The sequence below is a fragment of the Salvelinus namaycush genome, chromosome 26, assembly GCF_016432855.1.
Source record: "Salvelinus namaycush isolate Seneca chromosome 26, SaNama_1.0, whole genome shotgun sequence".
Classification (NCBI taxonomy): domain Eukaryota; kingdom Metazoa; phylum Chordata; class Actinopteri; order Salmoniformes; family Salmonidae; genus Salvelinus; species Salvelinus namaycush.
The window spans coordinates 18,449,762-18,474,930 of NC_052332.1; the positions used below are offsets into that span (position 1 = coordinate 18,449,762).

The 25,169-nt window shown below is 43.7% G+C and overlaps 1 protein-coding gene across 1 annotated transcript in view; it reads left to right on the forward strand.

Annotated features, from left to right (window-relative positions):
• Positions 1 to 24,280, forward strand: part of si:dkey-1d7.3 (transmembrane protein 132D) — a 43,465-nt gene extending 19,185 nt beyond the window's left edge. The window contains exons 4-10 of the mRNA XM_038964647.1: positions 5,818 to 5,961; positions 11,352 to 11,532; positions 12,946 to 13,089; positions 16,991 to 17,199; positions 18,184 to 18,481; positions 21,469 to 21,660; positions 22,823 to 24,280. Coding sequence (XP_038820575.1) covers positions 5,818 to 5,961; positions 11,352 to 11,532; positions 12,946 to 13,089; positions 16,991 to 17,199; positions 18,184 to 18,481; positions 21,469 to 21,660; positions 22,823 to 24,280 — 2,626 coding nt within the window. The remainder of the gene's footprint in view (positions 1 to 5,817; positions 5,962 to 11,351; positions 11,533 to 12,945; positions 13,090 to 16,990; positions 17,200 to 18,183; positions 18,482 to 21,468; positions 21,661 to 22,822) is intronic.
• Positions 24,281 to 25,169: the final 889 nt, after the last annotated feature.

The following is a 25,169-nucleotide window of genomic DNA, read 5'->3' on the forward strand; positions in this document are numbered from 1 at the left end:
AGTATAACTTTTTGGAAGACATGGGTACCATTATTCCTGGCAAAAACCAAATAATGTATTCCACAGTAAGAACCTTATACCAATTGTCAAGCATGGTGGTGGTGGTAGTGTGATGGTTTGGGGATGCTTTGCTGCCTCAGGACCTGGACGACTTGCCGTAATAGAGGGAACCATGATTTCTGCTCTGTATCAGAGAATTATCAAATCAAATCAAATGAAATTTGATTTGTCACATGCGCCGAATACAACAGGTGTAGTAGACCTTACCGTGAAATGCTAACTTACATGCCCTTAAGCAGCAATGCAGTTCAAGACACAGAGTTAAGAAAATATTTACTAAATAAATTAAAGTAAAAAATAAAAGTCACAATAAAATAACAATAACGAGGCTATATACAGGGGGTTCTGGGTACAGAGTACATTTTTTATTTTATTTAACCTTTTTTTAACTAGGCAAGTCAATTAAGAACAAATTCTTATTTACAATTATGGCCTAGGAACAGTGTGTTAACTGCCTTGTTCAGGGGCAGAACGACAGATTTTTACCTTGTCGTCTCGGGGATTCAATCTAGCAACCTTTCGGTTACTGGCCCAATGCTCTAACCAATAGTCTACCTGCCGTCAATGTGTGGGGGTACAGGTTAGTCGAGGTAATTTGTACATGTAGGTAGGGATAAAGTGACTATGCATAGATAATAAACAGCGTGTAACAGCAGTGTAAAAACTATGTGGTGGTGGGGGGGGGACCTAGACTTGGTGCTCCGGTACCGCTTGCCGTGCTGTAGCAGAGAGAACAGTCTATGACTTGGGTGACTGGAGTTTTTGACAATTTTTGGGACCTTCCTCTGACACCTCCTAGTATATAGGTCCTGGATGGCAGGAAGATTGGCCCCAGTGATGTACTGGGAGGTAGGCAATACCCTCTGTAGCACCTTACCGTCGGATGCCGAGCAGTTGCCATATTAGGCGGTAATGCAATCGCTCAGGATGCCCTCGATGGTGCAGCTGTAAAAAGATCCTTTTGAGGATCTAGGGACCCATGCCAAATCTTTTCAGTCTCCTGAGGGGGAAAAGGTGTTGTCGTGCCCTCTTCACGACTGTCTTGGTGTGTTTGGACCATGATAGTTTGTTGGTGATGTGGACACCAAGGAACTTGAAACTCGTGACCCGCTCCACTACAGCCCCGTCGATGTGAATGGGGGCATGTTCGGCCCTCCTTTTCCTGTAGTCCACAATCAGCTCAATTGTCTTCCTCTAGTTGAGGGAGAGGTTGTTGTCATGGCACCACACTGCCAGGTCTCGGACCTCCCTATAGGCTGTCTCATCGTTGTCGGTGATCAGGCCTACCACTGTTGTGTCGTCAGCTAACTTAATGATGGTTTTGGAGTCGTGCTTGGCCACGCAGTCGTGGGTGAACAGGGAGTACAGGAGGGGACTAAGCATACACACCTGAGGGGCCCCCGTGTTGAGGATCAGCGTGCCAGATGTGTTGTTGCCTACCCATACCACCTGGGGGCGGTCCGTCAGGAAGTCCATGATCTAGTTGCAGAGGGAGGTGTTTAATCCCAGGGCCCTTAGCTTGGTGATGAGCTTTCAAATCAAATCAATATAAACTTTATTTGTGACATGCGGCGAATACAAGTGTAGACCTTACTGTGAAATGCTTACTTACAAGCCTTTAACCAACATTGCAGTTCAAGAAGAGTTAAGAAAATATTTACCAAATAAAGTAAAAAAATATATAATAATAACAATAATAATAAAAATAACACAATAACATAGCAATAACGAGGCTATATACAGGTGGTACAGCTACCGAGTCAGTGTGCGGGGGTACAGGTTAGTTGAGGTCATTTGTACATGTAGGTAGGGGTGAAGTGACTATGCATAGATAATAAACAGCGAGTAGTAGCAGTGTACAAAGAAATGGAGGGTGTGGGTCAAAGTAATAGTCCGGTGGCCATTTGATTAATTGTTCAGCAGTCTTATGACTTGAGGGTAGAAGCTGTTACGGAGCCTTTTGTACTTGGCGCTCTGGTACCACTTGCCGTGCGGTAGCGAGAAAACAGTCTATGACTTGGGTGACTGGAGTCTCTGACACGTTTATGGGCTTTCCTCTGACGACGCCTAGTATATAGGTCCTGGATGGCAGGAAGTTTGGCCCCAGTGATGTACATCTGGCAAATCTGACCATAATTCTATCCTCCTGATTCCTGCTTACAAGCAAAAACTAAAGCAGGAAATACCAGTGACTCGCTCAATACGGAAGTGGTCAGACGAGGCGGATGCTACACTACAGGACTGTTTTGCTAGCACAGACTGGAATATGTTCTGGGATTCATCCAATGGCATTGAGGAGTATAACACCTCAGTCATCGGCTTCATCAATAAGTTGTCATGTCTTTACTATTTGTGATGACATGCTATTTTCAAATGGATTACCTAACGTTGAATTATTTGATTAAATTAATCAGGCAATAACTAACTCATTAGGAATCCGGGGCACCACGGAATCATTCGTTTATAGAGAGGGCTATGTCCCGAATCCACTCTTAAAGATCTGAAGATCTTTTATATCAATAGCAGTCAATCATGAATTATTCTTTACCTTCTATCAGTCTCATCTGAAAGTCATAAAATTCTTGGATATCTGCTCGAACGCTAATATAAATTATGAATCAGCGATGTGCAAATTGGATTAATAATTGATTTACTAACTAATCAAATCACAGACATACATGGAAATACACAGCAGATATTGTACATTGGGTTGCTACATGATACAAAGAAAAAGTCCCTAGCGGACAAAACCGATATGATGGCTTGGTAGACAAAAGAAAAGGGGTGTGCAGTTCAAGAGCAGGAAACTCATAGAGGATTACGACACTCATAGAAATTGCTAACACTTTACATGAACGACAGCTCATTCGAAAAGAAATTGCAATTTATATTACAGCATGTATGTCGTTGTTGTCTTCTCTGTTGGAATCCGGTCCGTCTGCTGGAGAGAGTCGACAGAAAAGTCTCTGGTTGCGTTTCCCCGAAGATCAAAGTATTTTGTGGATGTTAGAATGGGTACTTCAGAGTACTGTGTTTCGGCAGTTGACTGTGTTCTTGTCCCAGATTTACGTAATTTCGAACTTCAGACTAGTAATTTGTGTCGTCTAGAGTTTCTCACTTATTCAGTAGTGAATCGATAGTCTCAGAGTTTAACCATATCCAGCTGTGTAGCATATGCTCCACGTGGGATGGTTTTCTAGTCTTATAGTTTCTAGAGGTCTTAACCATTCGAGACATCCGGCTTACCGTGTGTCTCTTTGGCACCTTGTAGTTTTAAAACCACTTCACACATCAGGGTCACCCGGCATGTTTTGGTCTTAGAAATTCAACCATTTGCAACCTTAGCTTACCGGGGTTTGCGTGTGTTGGTTTTACACGTTTCAGTATATATGAAAATCCATACTCTCGTTTAGAAGGTAAATATCACATTACATCTTTTCACAAATAGTTTCATGTTTATTCACATACTTTTCACAATATTTAGATGTAAACCTGACAGCTGGGAAATATACACTTTAAGAGATACCGTTATGTGTGTTTCCTGTCCTTCATGAGATCACCAAATGAAACACACTCGTCATAACTGTCCCTTAAGTGTCCAGGGACCATTCATCACTAAGTATTGAACGCTGAGCTGTAGTCAATGAACAGAATTCTCACATAGGTGTTCCTTTTTTCCAGGTGGGATAGGGCAGTGTGGAATACGATTGAGATTGTGACATCTGTGGGTTTGTTGGGGCGATATGCAAATTGGAGTGGGTCTAGGGTTTTTGGGATGATGGTGTTGATATGAGCCATGACCAGCCTTTCAAAGCACTTCATGGCTACCGATGTGAGTGCTACAGGAGAATATCAGGCCATCCATCTTTGAGCTGAAGCTGAAGCGCAGCTGGGTCATGCAGCAAGACAATCATCCAAAACACACAGTCAAGTCAACATGAAAATGGCTAAAAAGAAACACATCGAAAGTTTTGAAATGGCCTAGTGAAAATCCAGACTTAATCCCAATTGAGATGTTGTGGCATGACTTTAAACGAGCAGTTCATGCTTGAAAACCCACAAATCTCTGTTCGGCATGGAAGAGTGGGCCAAAATTCCTCCACAGCAATGTGAGAGACTGATCAACAACTACAATAAGTGTTTTATTGGAGTCATTGCAGTTTAAGATGGCTCAACCAGTTATTGAGTGTAAGGGGGCAATTGGTTTTTCACACAGGGACATTGGGTGTTGCATAACTTTGTTTATGAAATAAGTATGCCATTGTTCACTTAGGTTCCCTCTATCAAATATTAGGTTTTGGTTGAAGATCTGATAACATTCAGTATCAAAAATATGCAAAAGTAGAGAGAATTAGAAAGGTGCAAATATTGTTTCACAGCACTGTACCTGCTTATTCAATCATCCCAGGAAGTCTGATGACAAGATCTCCATGGTCAGGACATAGAGAGCATTCTTTACCCACACTGGGTCACCCCGTCCTAGGGAGTTTGTATGAGGGCCTCGTACTGCCACCCTGCCTGGTCCTCCCACCCTTAGAGGCGTGTAATGAGGGCTCCTGCACTGCTGTTGACTGGAGAGATAGACGGGATGATTCACACAGCAGATTAAATGATCAGTGGTTCCCCAGCAACCAACTAGTGCTGATGGGAATAAGATGTGCCTGCTGATTCTCGGTTTGCAGGCAGGGAGGTAAACATCACTTCTCCGATGTCTTTCAGCACACCTCATTAAAACACGCACGCACGCACGCACGCACGCACGCACGCACGCACGCACGCACGCACGCACGCACGCACGCACACACACACACACACACACACACACACACACACACACACACACACTGAGACCAGCCAAACAGTGGTAATAACATGTTGATCTTCTTTCAAATTGAACTTTCACCAACCAGGCAGCTTTAGATGCTGAGCGCAGAGCAGTGCAACCTCCATAGACAAACATTGGCATTAGAATGAACCGTAATGAAGAGTGACTTTTAACTTGGCACCATCATAGGATGCCACCTCTCCTAAAAGTCAGTTCGTCAAATGTCTGCCCTTCTAGAGCTTCCCCGGTCAACTGTAAGTGTTGTTATTGTGAAGTGGAAACGTCTAGGAGCAACAACGGCTCAGCCGCAAAGTGGTAGGCCACAAGATTACAGAACAGGACCGCCAAGTGCTGATGCACATAGCACGTTAAAATCGCCTGTCATCGGTTCCAACACTCACTACCAAGTTCCAAACTACCTCTGGAAGCAATGTCAGCACAAGAACTGTACGTCAGGAGCTTTATGAAATGGGTTTCAATGGCTGAGCAAACAAGCCTAAGATCACCATGCGCAATGCCAAATGTCGTCCAACATCAGTGCCCGACCTCACTAATGCTCTTGTGGCTGAATGGAAGCAAGTCCCCGCAGCAATTTTCAAACATCTAGTGGAAAGCCTTCCCAGACGAGTAGTCTCTATTACAGCAGCGAAGGGGGGACCAACTCCATATTAATGCCCATGATTTTGGAATGAGATGTTCGACGAGCAGGTGTCCACATACTTTTGGTCATGTAGTGTACATCAGGCTTCTATCATTATCTGACGTTCTCAGGTGACCCACCTCCCCTGCAGCAGATACTCATGCGTCACTAATACTCAAACAGATAGGTGGAGATTCTGTTGATACAACTCAAGTAGCCTGTTTTTGTACAGTATGTGTGTATGCCAACTGACCTGTGTGTATTACAGTAACTGTGTGTCTGTGTGTTCCAGAGCCACAGTGAGGAAGGGCATGTCATTCAGTACAGCGAGGCCCAGTGACTCAGCCTTATGGGACATCGCCCTGGAGTCTGGCAGAGGGGGCGCAAACACCATCTCTGCAGTGTGTCAGAGGAAAACCACCACCATCGGGAAAAGGTGGGTGTTCAAGAATGAGATAGGTTCCTAACCAACCTCTATTGAATTCAAAAGAATGAAACAACAAATGTTTCTGAACATCTTATTCCTTACAAAACTGAGTGATCGCCAAATTTCTAAAAGCTCTAAATGTTCTGCTTTCTTAAATGGCCATCCTCTGTCCTGTTACCACTGACTGATATAAGTAGTGTACGATTGTTGATGCACAGCACGTGTCAAAGACAAAGGTAGAAGAAACAAACATTTTTGTTATAGATTTCTGAGAATTCTCCTTGATAAAACATTATGATTTATTTACCTTTATTTAACTAGGCAAGTCAGTTAAGAACAAATTCTTATTTACAATGACAGCCTAGGAACAGTGGGTTAACTGCCTTGTTCAGGGGCAGAACGATAGATTTGTATCTGTCAGCTTGGGGATTCGATCCACAAACCTTCAGTTACTGGCTCAACGCTCTAACCACTAGGCTATCTGCCACCCCATCTGTTAAAATAGGAAGAAGGAACAAATTGCAAATCTAGAATTTTGTTTGAGGAATAAAACTATTGAATTTCATCAGTTGCCTTGTTGGTGTGTTCATGGCATTTTTGCGACAGCCTGTTATTGTATGAAGCAGGTCTATATTACATTGTGATGAATCACTCTCATTGTAAATAGACTGAAGGGACTATTCAAATACCTCATTAGGGAACTATTTTCACAGATACAGTATATGTGACATAGTTATTTGCTTTAGGCAGTAATTCCCCTGATTTACATTAGATATATTATGGGACCCGGTGATTTCCCTGGTCAGGTGAGATCATGTGGTCAGGACAAAACTCTGGGCCCTAGTTATAATCTTATGCAATATGCACCGGTTTCCCGGACAGAGATCAAGCCTAGTGCTGACTAAAAAAGCATTCCCCCATGAACAATATTCATTGAAATAGACTATACGACTAATCTTTGACCTGGGAAACCAGCCCTATAACTACAAGGAATAACATACAGTAGTTGACAATGCAAATCAGTTGTTTGTAATACTCTGAGATGATGATGACATCAGTAAGAACGTTAGTATTCCTGCTGTCTACCACAGTGGGGGACGGATCAACTGGGTTAATATGAACACTATAAAACCCTCAAACTCAACTCTGGACCTCGAAGCCTGTTGCACTGCATTTTTTCATTGTTCTCCTCTAATCGGGGCCTTCTTTAGATCTGGGATACCAGATAGGTGCAATTCATTATCAGATAGAACACAAAACTAGCAGGCTTCAGACCTCGTAGGGCAGGTATTACCAGGGGTACGCGCAATGCTGTCGGGTGTACGCCAAATAAAAATGTGATTCACGTTTTTTTTTTAAATACATTTAAAAAATGTGATTTATTTTTCTCTTCACATTTTCAAACAGTACATTTATATTTTCCAACGGGGCTATACATTTGTGTGTTTTTTTCTCTCGACTGATTAGCCTAGTTTCACTGCCAAAAATAAAATGTAACCATCTAATGTTTAGGGAAATAGCAACACAATGTCAAATACAGGTAGCCTCGTCAAATAATTAACATCCAATCATATTAACCGTTACTCTCTCACGATAAACCTTCACTCTTGCGCAGACATTTAGAAACTAAACATGACAATTGGAAAAATAAGCGACAGGAGTTTTTTGAGCGAGAATAAAGACAACTTTTGAGTAGTAAGACATATAAAAGCAACAGATACCATTAATAAGAAAGGGCTAGAAGCGTCTTATATGGTGAGCTACCGAGTGGAAAGGACAGGCAAGCACCATACTATTGTGGAGGACTTAATTCTTCCTGCTGCCAGGAATATGGCTGGGACAATGCTGGGGGAAAAGTCCAAAAAAACTATACAGACAATTACTTCATCAAACAACACTGTTTCACGACGCATCAGTGACATGGCAGGATATGTTTTGAAACAATTACTGCTTCGAGTACATGCCGGTGAATTATATGTGTTATAGTTGGATGAGTCAATAGATGTGGCGGGCCTGGCACAGCTCCTGGTATATGTCCGTTATGTTTATGGGGGGTCAATTAAGGAGGACAACATGAGAGGATATTTTTAGTACTGGACAGCTTTTTGACATCAAATGGACTTTGGTGGTCAAGATGTGTTGGTATCTGTACTGATGGCGCAAAAGCCATGACAGGGAGACATAGTATAGTAGTAACGCTCGTGCAAGCAGTTGCTCCCGACGCCACTTGGGTACACTGCAGCATCCACCGAGAGGTTCTTGCTGCCAAGGGAATGCCTGACAGCTTGAAAGACACTACAGTGAAAATTGTTATCTTTGTTTAAGCAAGGCCCCTGAACTCTCATGTATTTTCTGCATTATGCAATGATATGGGCAGCGACCATGTAACGCTTTTACAACATACTGGTTATCAAGTGTCAAAGAAGTTATTTTTAATTGAGAGACGAGCTTAAAGTTTTCTTTACTGATCATCATTTTCACTTGTCTGACCGCTTGCATGTTGACGAGTTTCTCACACGACTGTCCTATCTGGGTGATGTTTTCTCTCACACGACTGTCCTATCTGGGTGATGTTTTCTCTCACACGACTGTCCTATCTGGGTGATGTTTTCTCTCACACGACTGTCCTATCTGGGTGATGTTTTCTCTCACACGACTGTCCTATCTGGGTGATGTTTTCTCTCACACGACTAGCCTATCTGGGTGATGTTTTCTCTCACACGACTGTCCTATCTGGGTGATGTTTTTTCACCTGCATGATCTGAATCTAGGATTACAGGGACGCTCCACAACTACATTCACTGTGCAGGACAACAATGAAGCTATGATTAAGAAGTTGGAGCTCTTTTCTGTCTGCATGAACTAGGACAACACACAAGTCTTTCCATCCTTGTATGATTTTTAGTGTGCAAATGAACTCAAGCTTACGGACAATGTCAAATGTGATATAGCGAAGCACCTGAGTGAGCTGAGTACGCAATTACGCAGGTATTTTCCCGAAACGGACGACACAAAATACTGGATTCGTTATCCCTTTCATGCCCTGCCTACACTTACCGATATCTGAACAAGATATCCTCATTGAAATTGCAACAAGCAGTTCTGTAAAAATTGAATTTAATCAGAAGCCAATGCCAGATTTCTGGATAGGGCTGCACTCAGAGTTTCTTGCCTTGGCAAATGACACTGATGCCCTTTGCAACCACATACCTATTTGAGAGTGGATTCTCGGCCCTCACTAGCATGACAACTAAATACAGGCACAGACTGTGTGTGGAAAATGATTTAAGACTGAGACTCTCTCCAATACAACCCAACATTGCAGAGTTATGTGCATCCTTTAAAGCACACCCTTCTCATTAACCTGTGGTGAGTTATTCACAATTTTTGATGAACAAATAAGGTTGTATATGTATATGTAATGGCTAAATAAAGAGCAACATCGAATAGTGTGTGTGTGTGGCAGGGTTTAAATGATGGCAAAAAAACAAACATTTGAGAGTGCACAGCTGGAGGTTGAATGTTTGAAGGGGTACAGGACTATAAAACGTTTGGGAACCACTCTCGTTGGGTAGGAGTTGAATACCCCTGGTTTAGAATATTTCTTCATGATGTGATCTTGTAATCCCCCATCTTTATATCAGACACATCTTGTTAGTGACAACTCATGTCCATTTGTCAATTGTTATTTTGTCATTAAAGGCATTTGATCTATGTACTCAAGTGATGTACACAAGTCACTGCTGCCAATAGATTTGAGTTGCTATATTATTCATGTATGTATTTAATTGAAAACATTCTGAGAAGTTGGCACCATACTGTATATGACACTTCATTTTTTCTCATGGACACATGAAGAATTGTAACAGGCCAGGTAACGTGATGCTTTACAGATGCACATCTACAGTATTTATTGATGGACTGGACATGTTGGCTTTAGAGGACAGCATCACACAGCATCACACAGCATCACGTGTCACATTATCAAAAATGTACCGTCAACATGGAACATTGTGTGCTGCTATCACAGCACTACCTGATCCAGATGGCAAAACAGACCTCTGCCCAGCAACCTCCCAGCACTTGCTCTCCCCCTCAGACAAACACACACACACTCCAACCCGGCTCAGCGTGCCGCCCGTCCGACCCACTTATCTGTAATCATCAGTAATCATCAGTGCGTTATCCGGGCTTAAGCACTGGCTGGCGTGCTCCAGGGAAGATTAGGAGCCCAGATATTCCAAGTCCCAGCAGCGGTATTAACTAGTGAATAACCAGTGAACACCCAGGCGGGTGGACAGAGGTTTCCACCCCCCCATGCACCCACTCTGGAACTGATGATAGGAAGCTTTACAGGCTGTGACCACCAAAGCCCTCAGAGGGAAAATGTACACTTTTTTCTCCTCCATTCCTGTCTAGTAGTAATTGAGTGGAATCATGGTGAAAATGGTCCCAATGAACCACCAAGAATCCTGTCCAATCACTTTTATTGAGAAAGAAGTGAATGTAGAGCAAAGCTATCTAAAGGCCCTATCTGAGCGTTAGAGATGCTGTCAAGGCTCTGACTGATTTAAAAATCCCTAGGAGTCGATTGAGTTACCTGTGCGGCCATCAAAATCCATCCGTTTAAGATAGAGATATCAGGGGGTTTTTATGGGCTGCGTCTCAATCCACCGCATCCGCCTTCAGATACGCCGCTGTTTGTCAGACCAGGAGACGTCCCGAAAATCGGTCTTCTCACAAAAACATCTGTAGCGTCTGAATGGTTTTGCCTTAAGGCTAACATGATCACTCTATGGAAAGATGAGACTCTCACGAACACGATGCTATTCTCCGGGACTCGTCTGAAGGTAACCCGGTACCGGAAGTATGGAAGGAGTTTTATACCAACAAAAAAAAGGGGATAAATATGTGTCCCAAATAAAATATATTTCCTGAGCTTTCTTATATCTCCTAGATATAGGACAGACACTTCAAACCCTATTTTGCCATTTGTGAATGTGTTATTCAATGTGTTTCTATGGGCTATAGTAGTAAAGGCAAAATTACATATTTGTATCTTTTTTTCTAATTATTATTCTATTCATACAGGGGTCCTAAAATTCTAAATCAAATAGCTAAATGGTATGACCATTGAAGTGATGTTGATATCTGCTAGGTTGGAGGAACATGAACAACTATGATACCCAAACTATGACTGTCAACACTTACCTACACTACAGTATAACCAAAGTGTAGATTAAAACAGCATCGTTTTATAATAACACTGGGACTTTGAATGTGCATGTTAGATCTTGTTGATTGCAGCATTCATGTCCATTCATGAGCTGTGAAACATTGTATTGAATGCTTTTGTGAAAATCATTAGAATGCAGAATGGGAATGTATCTCTATTCCAGGATTGCCAGGGGTCTGTTGGAGGTATTGCAGCTTGACTTTGAGACCAAGGAGTTGACTGATCAACAATCAGAGAGCCAGATGATCACATGGCGTTTTGAGACAGGAAACATCAAGGATGTCGGCGTCATGAGGATCTATACATCTCAGAGAGACTACGTGGGTCTGGCACCACTGGTCATGGTGAGGAGTGTGTGTGTGTGTGTGTGTGTGTGTGTGTGTGTGTGTGTGTGTGTGTGTGTGTGTGTGTGTGTGTGTGTGTGTGTGTGTGTGTGTGTGTGTGTGTGTGTGTGTGTGTGTGTGTGTGTGTGTGTGTGTGTGTCAAATCAAATTTTATTTGTCACATGCGCTGAATGCAACAGGTGTAATGTGTGGGTGTGCGTGCTCATGTGTGTGCTCGAGTGCGTGTGTGCATGTGTGGCATTTTATTACTATGTGTGCATGCACATCTTTGTGTATGCCAGTTTGTATGGCACAGCAGCAGCTGCATTAACAGTAACACCACCACTGTATTCTCCCTGCAGCTTAACTGTGAGTTGAATTAAACTCCCCTGGATGTGCAATTAAGTGTAGGCTGGGTGTACCATAATTTTACCTCTATTGTTCTCTCATCGGGTTTGATGTTTTATGGAAGCGATAAAGGAACAATAAAGCGTGTGTGTAAATGATTGGGAGAGCCCTGGAGAGGGGATGTCAGGGGGGTGTCGGCTGAGTGCCAGCTCCCTTGGCCTCTAGCTTTGATCAATTCTGTCCCAGGTCACACTCTCCCTCAGTCAGTGTTAATGAAGTCGACGTTCATTGAGAGGATCAAACGGCTCACCATAGGTAGGAATGAACCATCTTTTTAATGAAGCCACAATGCATATTGATTTATAAAATCCCTAAGTAATTATAAGTCTCCCTAAGTATGTACTAAGTACAGATCTGGATTGTCAGAAGACGCTAATACCACCTGCATACTTGTGACAGAAATCAAGCACACTTCCATTACGTTTGTGAGTACTTTACACATTCACAGCAGTGTTTGTGCCACAAATCCCATAGGAATTGCTTCAGTACAGTAGGTTTGTACAAATAGTCAGTTAGGTTTGGGTGACTTTCAGAGGCAGAACTAGAGCTTGTCCTTTCTGAATCGCGGTCAGCAGCTGTTGTGCTGTGCTGCTGAGTTTAGAACGGCTGACAGGCTGCCCTGCAACATCTGGCGAGTGCTTCAGTTAAATCTACACCAGGCCAGGGCATACAGTCATCAGCCACTGTATCCACCCCTACAACTCCTAGATTAGGAAGACATTTTATTAGAGAGCATCACGTCAAGAAAACTGTTTTGAATCAATGTTCAAAGAGAGGTTATGGAGCTATAAGAAAGATTTCATCAGCCGTGGATCAACGTTGACTTGTCTATTCATGTTGAGAAGTTATACCTAGCAGTTAAACACAATAAACAGTACAAGGAAATGTGTGTGCATGTGATTGTGTGTGGGCATGCATTGGTGCATGCATGTGTATGTACAGTACATGCCAATTTGTGTATGTATTTGTATGATAATCTGCCTGCCTGCCTCACACGGTCGCTCTGTCCTGTCTTGCCCCCTGTAGGACAGTGACGTGCTGAACACAGCTGTTCTGACTGCTAAGAAGGTGTCTGTCCCAGTCAGGACTCTGGCTGTGGAGGCTGACGGCTCCGTCACTGATGTCACCAACTACACCAACTGCAGGTCCACTGATGAAAACGTGCTGAAGGTACAGCATTGGAACCCCTTTTTCAATATTCACTGTTTCCCTATGTTGCAAGATTACAAGTTGGGTCTGGGAACCCACAACACAATAAAAACTCATACAAAACCATAGTTACACATCAATTAAAAACACAACACCAAATCCTCCTCCACAGTAACTAAACACAACAGACTCTGAATACCCCATATACTCATAAACAGATCAATATTGTTAACCAGTTTGTGATAGGCTGTACCCGAATACTGTTCTTTCGGGTCTTCCATATTGCTAATTATAGCTGCCCCTAACACAAAATTAAGCAAAATAACTACACCCCTTCGACTAAACCTGTACTTTAGCCCAAATATAAACAGTTGGGAAGAGAAAACCTCTCCCAAAGCTGAGAACCAATTAGTGATCAGGTCAATCATCCCGACCAATCTGGGACACTGTAAGAACAGATGTGCCAGAGTTTCAGACTCAGCACAGAATGGACACCCTTCCCCAACTGTCGGATCCAGGTGTACCAGATGCATATTGGTGGCTATGGCTCCATGTATTATCCTCCATTGGAGGTCAGCTGTCCTCTTTTCAGTAGGCAGTTTGTGAAAAAGAGGCTCTTCAAAAAGCCACATCCCTGGTGGCGTGCCGGCCTTACGGGACTTGACAAGAACTCTCCAAGCCTGCATAACAGACTCATAGAATGGAGTCAGGCCAGACAAATCACCCCCCCTCCAGCTTTAAGAGGAAAATGTGCTTGTCTAAGCCCAAACAGCCCACTCTCCTCATCAATGTGTAGGCTGTGTCGACCCAGCTAGAACCGTCACTGTACAACAGTCTCTGGGCTGCTTGAAGCCGGAAAGCCATGATCCTGGAAGAAATGTCCACCAGGCCTTGCCCTCCCTCGTGCAGTGACAGGTACAGGGCTGCAGTGTTGTCCAGTGTTGTCCAGACCAGAAGGGTCCTCTGAAGCTCTTGTATCAGACCCCCCGGTGGCTGTAAAATCATTAGTCTGTGCCACAGGGTAGAGGCAGCAAGATTATTAGCTAACAGTACCCTTCCCCTATAAGACAGCTGGGGTAGCAACCATTTCCACCGTGACAGTCTGGCACACACTTTCTCCACTACACCCTCCCAAAACATAACATCATGTAACAACTTAACATTAAAATACCAGTAAGGTGATGACCTTCGTGGACAAGTGAATATCAACAGCAACAATGTGGTGATCAGAGAAACCCACAGGAGTAATATCACACCTTCCAACCCTACTACAGTAGTGCTCAGATACATACAACCTGTCACACCTTCCAACCCTACTACAGTAGTGATCAGATACATACCAACCTGTCTAACCTTCCAACCCTACTACAGTAGTGATCAGATACATATAACCATTCTAACCTTGCTGCACTGACACCACCTTCATTAACTTTTAGCCATGTGTACTGCCTAACTTTTGCATTCCTTTCTCTCCACACATCAGAAAGCTCAAACTCAGGTAATAGACCAGACAGGCAGGTAGCTGACCGCAGATGAGGTTCTTCAGCAGTGCGGTCAACAGTAAAATCTACTGTACAATTCCAGTCCTCCCCTAAAACCATGCACCCCTCTTGGTCACACTGTCTTAAGGTTTCCTTTATTTGATCAAATACAGCAATACGCTCTGTACCCTCATTAGGAGCATAAACATTCAAAAAAACAAATAAAAAACCCATAACATCCAACCTGACCAATAAAACCTGTCCCTTGACAATCTCTGTTGTAGATACCACAGTCACCCCTAAGCCTGAGGAAAACAAAATTGCCATCCCAGCACTGAAATTAGTACCATGACTGAGTACATGCTGCCCCTCCAACCACATACCCCATTCAACCTCATTAGCCTCATCACTATGTGTCTCCTGTAGAAAAACTACATTAAGCCTTTTCTGTTTTAATACTTCTAATACCCAAGCACTCTTATTCCTGTCCCTTCCCCCATTAATATTGAGAGAACCTACCCTTAGTACCTCCATATAGAAAAGAGAAAGGAAAAGCAGAAGAAACCAAAGAGAAAAAAGACACCCTATGAGGCATGATCATCATCATTGTTTTAATTTTAAAAACCTGACCACGTTTCCCACTACCTTTTGCTGCTGTGACAGCAGTAACAAATTTCCTCAAGCGAAATTGCTTCTTCTCACTCAACTGGTCTAACCCCACCGTCTTCTGTAACATCACAGCTGACCTCACAAATGTATCAATATCAAAAAAATATGCCAATTTGACAGATTTCCTAAAAGTCTGATCCAGGAACCCATTTACCTCCTCTAGATTGTAAATTGAGTCATCACCAGCTGCTATCTTATCAATAGAGATATCCATATCCTTATCCTGATCCTCCTCAACTGAGGCCACAGACCACTGACTCCCTTCTACCACATCCCTCTCAGTACTCCCCACTTGCACCCAATCACTCGTACCAGGCATCTCCTCCACTACCTGGGAGACTAGCCCCACCTGCACCCCCTCCTGTACCCCAATACTCATAGTGGGCATCTCCTCCACTACCTGGTAGATTAGCTCCACATGAACCCCCTCCTGTACCCCAGCACTCGTACTGGGCACCTCCTCACCAGTGTGAGGAAATGGCTCATCAGATCCATCCTTACCTTCTACAACAATATTTTTCTGCTGCATAACATTTTCCTCTGTTACAAGTTGCAACTCCGTGCCCTCACCTCTCCCTACATCAGTGGGCCCAGGCGTTACGAGGGCCACCTGCGCCCCTCCCTCTGCCTTCTCCCTTTTCGGGCGAGCATGTCGCTTATGACCAACATCACCACACTCAAAACACCGTTGACTACCCGTACTAGCATAAGCCATATACAATCTGTTGTCATACTTGACTTTAAACGATAACTCCAAAGTCTGCTCCGGTGAGTCCAAAAACATAAACACCTGTCGCCGAAACGACATAACCTGTTTCAAAGCTGGTTGTTTGCAACTCAATGGGACAATCTTAATTGAACTTGCAAACTTCCCAAACCGCAATAACTCGCGCTCCAATAGCTCATTGGGAATAAACGGCGGTACATTCGAAATCGTTACCCTTGTTGACTGAGAAAAAAGCGGCGTAACTTGAATAAACATTCCTTTAAGAAGTACGCCCTGCTCAACCATACGATCAACAAGGCGCTCTTCTTTAAGAAAAACCACCACCGCTTTATTCATCCGTGACGCATAAGCAACATTCTCATATCCTACCTTCTCTCCTACGGCAACCAGAAACTCCTCCACCGTGACAGTAGCTTCAGTAACACACCTAAAGCTGTGTCGAAGTGACAGGGACGGCGTCCCCATGTGGGTCGCCATCCCCGCCAAAACCAGGGTAATTTCGACACTAAAAACAATATACTTAATTCTACCACAATAACTAAATAAAAATAATGATAACCTTAATCATGCATAGGAAGAAAAGAAACGTAAAAGAAAAACCAAGATATCTAACTCTACACAACACTCACACTCACTCACACAATTCCCAGCATGCACCAAACACTCCCAGCATGCAAAGAGAGAGAGAGAGAGAGAGCCCGGGCAGGTCTTTTCAAGGTTAGCCCTGGAACTTTATCCAGTTTCTTTCATATCACTCTCTCTTCCCGATCAGTGACCCCTCTTAGAGTAAAGCACCTCACTGGGTCAGGGTAAAGGATGATCCCCGAGCATGGATACATTTCCATACACATAAACACAGATACAGTAAGATAGTTCCACAGCATGCTCTTTCTGTCTTCTCTCTCTCGGCACTTAGATGGATAAGCCTACAGTATGTGACTATGGGCACAGGGACCTCACGTTTGATTGAACCCTTGCTAACCACTTAAATTACTCCACATGGAGAGGTTGTGTTTTTTAACTCAACCTCCCCCTGCCCCCCCAGGTGTCGGATCGTTGTGACTATGTGTTTGTGAATGGGAAGGAGACGAGGGGGATGATGAGGATGGTGCTCAACTTCACCTACAGCTACCTGAGCGCCCAGCTGGAGATGAGTGTGTGGATGCCCCGCCTCCCCCTGGTCATCGATGTGGCTGACCCCGAGCTCAGCCAGATCAAGGGCTGGAGGGTCCCGGTGGCCGCTGGCAACAAGAGGTATGGTTTTGTTTGTTTACAACTCTCCACATATCGATGTTGGCAGAGCTTTCGTCTCGGTCAATGCTATTTTAAAGCCATAGTACAGAATGGGAGAGCTGATGCCATGACCTGCTGGAGTTTGGCATTCATTACATTTTAAGGAAGGATTTGATAAATTGTGAGTTGCACAAACGTCATAACAAATCATCACAAGATCTACTGGTAGTGACCCACTGCATAGTGACAAAGGATGAAATCAAAGAACATTAAATGTAAGTAGGATTTCACAGAGCTATACCCAGAATCCTAAACCCCTAAACCACAAAATAGTGTTTGTTTACCAGCCTCATAAACTAGAGCTGTGCTGTTCAGACAGATAGATGAATTCATAAATGCAAGCAGTACAGTAAGTACTATGACAGAGAGGGTACGGAATGGAAATCCCCCAGCTTACCAGCCTTGCCTAATGCATATTACAGAGAGACTCTATAATAATCAACTATAATCACATCACTGTTAGTTACATAAGTGTGTTATGCCCTGTAGATGGGACTGTATAGACTTGCTCTCAGGAAACAGGTCAGTAGGGTCTCTCTCAATACTGAGTTTCGTACCGCTGCCTGGTTCTCACTCAATACACTGACGTGGATGGATGGATTGTGTAGGGTGTTGTTGTTTTTCTCTGGAGATATCTTAACATGGTTATAGGTGGTGTCAGAGCCAGCTACCCAAATCCATTTAACAATCACTTATTTTTGCAGACGTCTGTCAGTTCTTGGTTTAAGTATACGCAATAAGGCCCTAGGGGGTGTGGTATATGGCCAATATCGTCTCGGGTGGGTGTTAAATGGGTGGGTGGTTGGGTTGAGCCAATTAGCACCCAGTATCAAAACTACCCGGTTTACACAATTTATAAAACTATGTTTTGTCTTGCATTACTCTGGTCATAGCCATCAATCCCCTGTGTCTCTGTGTGTCTCTGTGTGTCTCTGTGTGTCTCAGGACCAGCTGGGACAGTGAGGAAGAGGAGGAGATGAGGAAGGGCAGGGGCTGCATGCTACAGTACCAACACACTGTGGTTAGGGTGCTCACACCCTTTGTAGCCGAGCCGTCGGACCCAGCTCCAGACCCCATGGCAGGGAAAGTGGGGGGGGCTCTGGAGAGTTTCCTGGGGACAGACTGGCAGGTGGATGTCACCAGGCTGGTGCGTTACTCTTTCAGGGTGAGAGACCCAGCTATAGCCACACTACAGGCTGGGACTGTACTGCAGGGACGCGCTGCAGGGACCACGACTCTACAGGTAATGTGTGTGTGTGTGTTTGTATGTGTGTGTGCGTGCGTGTATCCGTGTGTGCATGTGTGTATACGTGTGTACATACAATGCCTTCAGAAGGTATTCACACCCTTGATTTTGTCCACATTTTGGTGTGTTACAGCCTGCCTTTAAAATGGATTCAATTGAGATTTTGTGTCACTGGCCTACACATAATACCCCATAATGTCGGAGTGGAATTATGTTTTTTTTTAAATGATTATACATTTTATTAAAATGAAAAGCTGAAATGTCTTGAGTCAATAAGTCAATTCAAACCCTTTGTTATGGTAAGCCTAAATAAGTTCAGGAGTAAAAATGTGCTTAACAAGTCACATAATAAGTTGCATGGACAATGTGTGCAATAATAGTGTTTAACCTATACAGGATCAGTTCCCCCCCCCACCCCACGGGACGGTTGAACTAACGTGCGCTAATGTCATTAGCATGAGGTTGTGAAGAGGGCACGACAAAACCTGTTCCCCCTCAAGAGACTGAAACGATTTGGTATGGGTTCTCAAAGCCTCAAAGGTTTCTACAGCTGCACCATCGAGAGAATCCTGACTGGTTGCATCACTGCCTGGTATGGCAACTGCTCGGCCTCCGACCGCAAGGCACTACAGAGGGTAGTGCGAATGGCCCAGTACATCACTGGGGCCAAGCTTCCTGCCATCCAGGACCTTGGTGTCAGAGTAAGGCACTAGAAATTGTCAAAGACTCCAGCCACCCTAGTCATAGACTGTTCTCTCTGCTACCACACGGCAAGTGGTACCGGAGCACCATGTCTAGGTCCAAGAAGCTTCTTAACAGCTTTTACCCCCAAGCCATAAAACTCCTGAACATCTAATCAAATGGCTACCCAGACTATTTGCATTGCCCCCCTCTTTTATACTACTGCTACTCTCTGTTGTCATCATCTATGCATAGTCACTTTTATAACTCATAGAAGATGTCACCCTCGCTAGGAGAGGGGGTGACCTTGATAAATTATTGTTAAAACGAGAGGCTGCCTGGATCTTTAATTTAAAGACCCTTGCTCCCTTCGGTCTCAACGTAGACTTTGATCTGAAGCCATTCTTGTGATTATTGTGACTTTGCCATTGTAATTGTTTGTAAGCTTGTGTAGTCTAAAATAAATCTATGATCGTATGCTATCCATTTGTTTTTTTGTATGCTGTTCTTTGTATGCCATTTTAATATTTGATAATTAGCCAATGATATTAGGCCACACTTGGCCATGATTACAGACACCTGTGTCTTTTGACACTACATAAACGAGTCATCCCGCAGTGTTTGATTACACCCTGATGAAGACAGCTTGGCTGTCGAAATGTTGGACATTCAATTTTTGCATCTGAGCTCCTAGAGTGTGCGGCTCTCCTTTATTTTCAACACTTCTATAACTCTACCTACGTGTACATATTACCTCAACTAACCGGTGCCCCCTCTCATTGACTCTGTACCAATACCCCCCTGTATATAGTCTCACTATTGTTATTTTACTGCTGCTCATTAATTACATGTTACTTTTATTTCTTATTCCTTTATGTATTTTTTTAAACTGCATTGTTGGTTAGGGGCTCGTAAGTAAGCATTTCACTGTAAGGTCTACACCTGTTGTATTTGGCGCATGTGGCTTATACAATTTGATTTGATTTGAATTGTAAGTAACAAGAACATTTCCCAGGACATAGACATATCTGATATGGGCAGAAAGCTTAAATTATTGTTAATCTTACTGCACTGTCTAGTTTACAGTAGCTATTACAGTGAAAGAATAGCTTCCTATTGATGAGAGTGAACAGTTATGAACTTGAAAATGTATTAATAAACCAATTAGGCACATTTGGCCAGACATGATACAACATTTTGAACAGAAATACAATGGTGCATTGGATCAGTCTAACACGTTGCACATACACTGGCCACATCTAGTGGCCAAAATCTAAATTGCGCCAAAGCTGGAATAATACATTGAGGCCTTTCTCTTGCATTTAAAAGATGATAAGAAAAAATATTTTTAAAATTCTTTGTATTATCTTTTACCAGATCTAATGTATTATATTCTCCAACATTAATTTCACATTTCCACAAACTTCAAAGTATTTCCTTTCAAATGGTATCAAGAATATGCATATCCTTGCTTCAGGTCCTGAGCTACAGTCAATTAGATTTGGGTATGTCATTTTAGGCGAAAATTGAAAAAAAGGGTCTGATCCTATTAACTTGATTTTTGAATGACTACCTCATCTCTGCGCCCAACACATACAATTATCTATAAGGTCCCTCAATGGTGAAGTTATTCATTACACTTTGGATGGTGTATAAATACACCCAGTCACTACAAAAATAGAGACGTCCTTCCTAACTCAGTTGCAGGAGAGGCCAATAGTGATGGATGGATCAACAACATTGTAGTTACTCCACAATACTAACCTAAATGACAGAGTGAAACTAAGGAAGCCTGTATAGAAAAAACATATTCCAAAACATGCATACTGTTTGCAATAAGGCACCAAAGTAAAACTTCAAAAAATGTGGCAACTTTATGTCCTGAATACAACGTGTTTTGTTTGGGGCAAACACATCACATCACTGAGTACCACTCTTCAGGGTGGTGACTGCATCATGTTATGGGAATGCTTGTCATCGGCAAGAACTAGGGAGTTTTTATCATAAAAAGAAACGTAATAGAGCTAAGCACAAGCCAAACCCTAGAGGAAACCTGTTTCAGTCTGCTTTCCAACAGACACTGGGAGACAAATTCACCTTTCAGCAGGACAATAACCTAAAACATGAGGCCAAATATACACTGCCGTTGCTTACCAAGACAACATTGAATGTTTCTCAGTGGCCTAATTGAATCGCAATTTGTAATTCAACAAAATGTGGGAAAAAAAGTCAAAGTTTTGAATACTTTCTGAAGGCACTGTGTGTGTCTGTGTATATACTAATGTGTGTGTATGATGTTGCAGGTGATGTCTCCTCTGTCTGACTCGATCCTGGCTGAGCGGATGGTCAGGGTTCTGGATGAGAAAGTGAGCGTGACAGAGCTGGGAGTGCAGCTGGTGTCTGGCCTCTCTCTGTCCCTCCAGCTCAGCTCAGGGAGCAACAGGGCCATTGTCGCCATGGCTACCACACAGGAAGTCATGCAGAAACCCAAACAGGTAACTAGCTGTAAAATAAAACCTGTATTAAACGTATTATGCAAAAATATAGAACTTCCAATGTAATACTTTTTCCAAAGAACAAGCCCCAACACATTGTGCCATTCAGAAGCTGGGCCACTGCTAGAAAACTGTACCCTCAAAGCCCTTCACAGATATTAGGCAAGAAAATTATCAATTTCACAGCGTAACCTGGTGGTCTAGTAGCATATGTTTTGTCCCTGTGATTTCTGTGTGTGTGATTGAATGGTGTCCACAGCTCAGGCCTGTAGTACAGTGGCCACGCTGTGAGTCAGGCAGGGAGGACGCACACAGTTTAACAGCTCACACATTAGCCGGGCAGCATGCCCATTCAAAAACACTTCCCAAACTGTGAGCGGGGAAACCATTAGGCAGTTGTCCATACTTCATAGCCAGCATTATGACAGCCCTGTGCTGCCTTGGGGCCTGGTGAACCGCTAGCTTGACCCAGTCAATACTCAAGCTATTAGAATGGAGCTAGCGCACATGCCCATTTGTTTCTGTGATGGGCTGTGTTAATGTAAAATTCTGGGCTATGCATAATGTATTTCCCCTCAGAATATAGGCCAGGCCTCTTGCTCTAATCGTTCATATCAGCTAACAGCTCTCTGGTTCTATGGTAACTGGACTGACTTGTGGTGGGGGTAATTACCCACATTGCGCCCTCTGGTGGCTATTGTTAACAGTGTTTATTATGCATCTACTGTATATTGATATTGATCCCCTGTGGTTAAATTGAGTTTCAAAGCATGATTTGATGGGACTGTGGTGTGTGGTACAATAGCCTCTGAGCTAATTATAAAGAGATTAACAGAGGCAGTTCTTAGATACCAACAAAAGGAGGGATTATCTAAAATGGCAACCCAACCGACAAAACACTGAGGCAGGAAATTAAATAACTGTAGAATTGTGAACCATTGGGTTGCTTGAAGATCCTTTGGAAAGATACCGAATCAGATCAGCTCCTGATTTACCACCTACTATTATGCATTATCACAAGATCTATTTATGAGAGGGAATATTTGGAAATAAATTGATGAACAAAACTTGGGGAGAATATTGATTTCATTGTTGCATTTTGTCCTACTTTAGGATTTCCGTTGTCCTCTCCTGATCCAGTCTCTGTGTTGTCTCTCCTTAGGAGGCACTGGTCAGCTGCTGGGTCCAGTTCAGTGATGGCTCAGTGACCCCTCTGGACCTCTTTGACCGCAGCGTCTACTCCCTGACTGTGACTTCATGGGACGAGAGAGTAGCGACTGTGCGCCGGACCCCCCAGTCAGCGTTTATGGTGGCGGAGGGCGAGGGTCAGGGGGCGCTGGTGAAGGCAGAGCTGAGGATTTGTGAGGAGTGCCAGAAGTCCAAGAGAAAGAGCAAGCTGGTGGTGGGCAACGGGCTTCTCAGGGTCACTTTCCAGATGGGCAGCAGGCCCGACGGAGGGGACACTGGTGGGGGTGTTGCTGAGTATGGCAATGATGGTTCAGAGTCAGAGGGAGAGCCTAAGCCTGTTGTGACATTACCATGGGAGCCCACAGCAGTCGTGGCATCCCAACGAGAGCCTGAGCGCGTTGTGACCTCACCACAGATTCTAACTGAGGGGGGCGGAGACAGACGCTCGTTCAGGAGCACTGTGCCAGACCTCCAGGAGACCATCATGACTGACGTCACCACATCATCTAGCAGGGCTCAGGAAGTGGCTGGAGGTGGCATCTCTACCATCAGCACCACTACCACCAACACTGACAGTAGTACCACCACCATGGGCAAACCTGGCACTGACAAACCTCTGGTGACTGGCAGACCTGGCAGGGATAGAACCCTGGGAAGAGGACAGGGGCTGAGGAGAGACTGGGGAAACCTGGTGGAAAACCCCAACCAGAAGAAAAAGATGCCCAAAGCAGAGGCACCACCCCAGAAAGAGCAGCCCAAGCCACCGCTGGTGGTGGAGAGTGACCTGGTGAGGACATTTAGAGCCATGTCAGACCTAGAGATCGGTATCTTCGCCCTGGTGGGGGTCTCTGTGGTGGCCATCCTGGCCTTCCTGCTAAACTGCACCTCCTATAACCTCTGCTTCCGGGGCCACAAGACCCCCATCCAGGGCAACCCAGATCCCAACAGCCCTAAGGAGCACAGGAATGACTGGGTGTCACTGGGGACCACAACAGGTCCCCAAGTCTCCACCCTCAAGCGTGAGAACCACCGCTCAATGGAGTCCAACTGCAGCCTGCAAAGTCACAGCTCCATAGATACCCACCGGGCCCTGGAGAGCAGTCTGAGTATGAGTGCTATCCCAGAGAGGACAGCCACCCTGGGCAGGAGGACCAGCTCCCAGCAGGTTCCCGCCCTGGACCCCACTGCCCAGCGTTCAGCCACCCTCCTAGCCAAGCCCACCTGCAGCGATCCCCTCCACTCCCCCACCAGCAAGAGGAACCAGGTCCAGTTCACCACCTTCACCACGCTGGACATTAAGCACCTGGCTGCCCTGAAGAGGAACGAAGTGGACTTTAACTGGCCCAGTCAGGCTGGGGGAGCTGGGGAGCCTCAGGGGCCCCTACCTGACATGCCATGGCCTGTAGTCAGACCCCTGGGCGAGCCAAAGTGAGATTCCACATGGATTGTGTGCGTGCGTGTGTGTGCATGCATTTGTGTGTTCTGAACCTGTTTAAGTGTATAAACTGTGTAAGTAGAGTATACAAATAATAATTGTGTATGGACACTGTCATTCCATTATGTCACACATATTATGTCACACACATGAACAAATTACACACATGACCAAATTACCAAATGAATGACCAGACTTCATTAATATGGGATGGTAAAAAATGTATATTTCTACAGATTATTGTTTACACTGTTTAAATGCAGTTTAATAATGTTTAATTTCCTTTCGCTTTTATATATTTGTATGACTCCTCCACAAAATAGCTTCAGATTTCACTTTGTACCAGTTGTTAGGGTAATTGCAATATGAAAGACATTATTTGTAGTTGGTTATATACTTTCCAGCCTTTGTATATTTGTATGATTCCTCAACAGAATAGTTTAAGAGTTTGTACAATTGGTCAGAGAAAATGCAATATTTATGAATATTATTGGAAAATGATTTTATACAGACCACCCTTTTGAATGGACATTTATTCAAATTGTATGTGCTATGCAAACACCGTTCATGTTCATGTAGAGTTTGAATTTAATATTGGCACCAACCAAACAATGAAAATACCTCTGCTACAAGTTCTTCCATTTGAAAAAAAGAAAAAAGAGAAAAAAAGTATAATCTTGTCCTCAACACAGAGCAATGCATTTTAAAAGAGAGGATTATTTCATGTGTAAATGAAGATGAATAGTGCTCTGTCTGTGCAATGCTGTTTTGATGTTCAATTCCTATGAGATTAACCAATAAATTACTGAATGAAGGACCAAATGGATGGTTTGGGAGCATCATTTCATCAGTATTGTCTTCCACCATTATTCCTTTTTATTTAAAA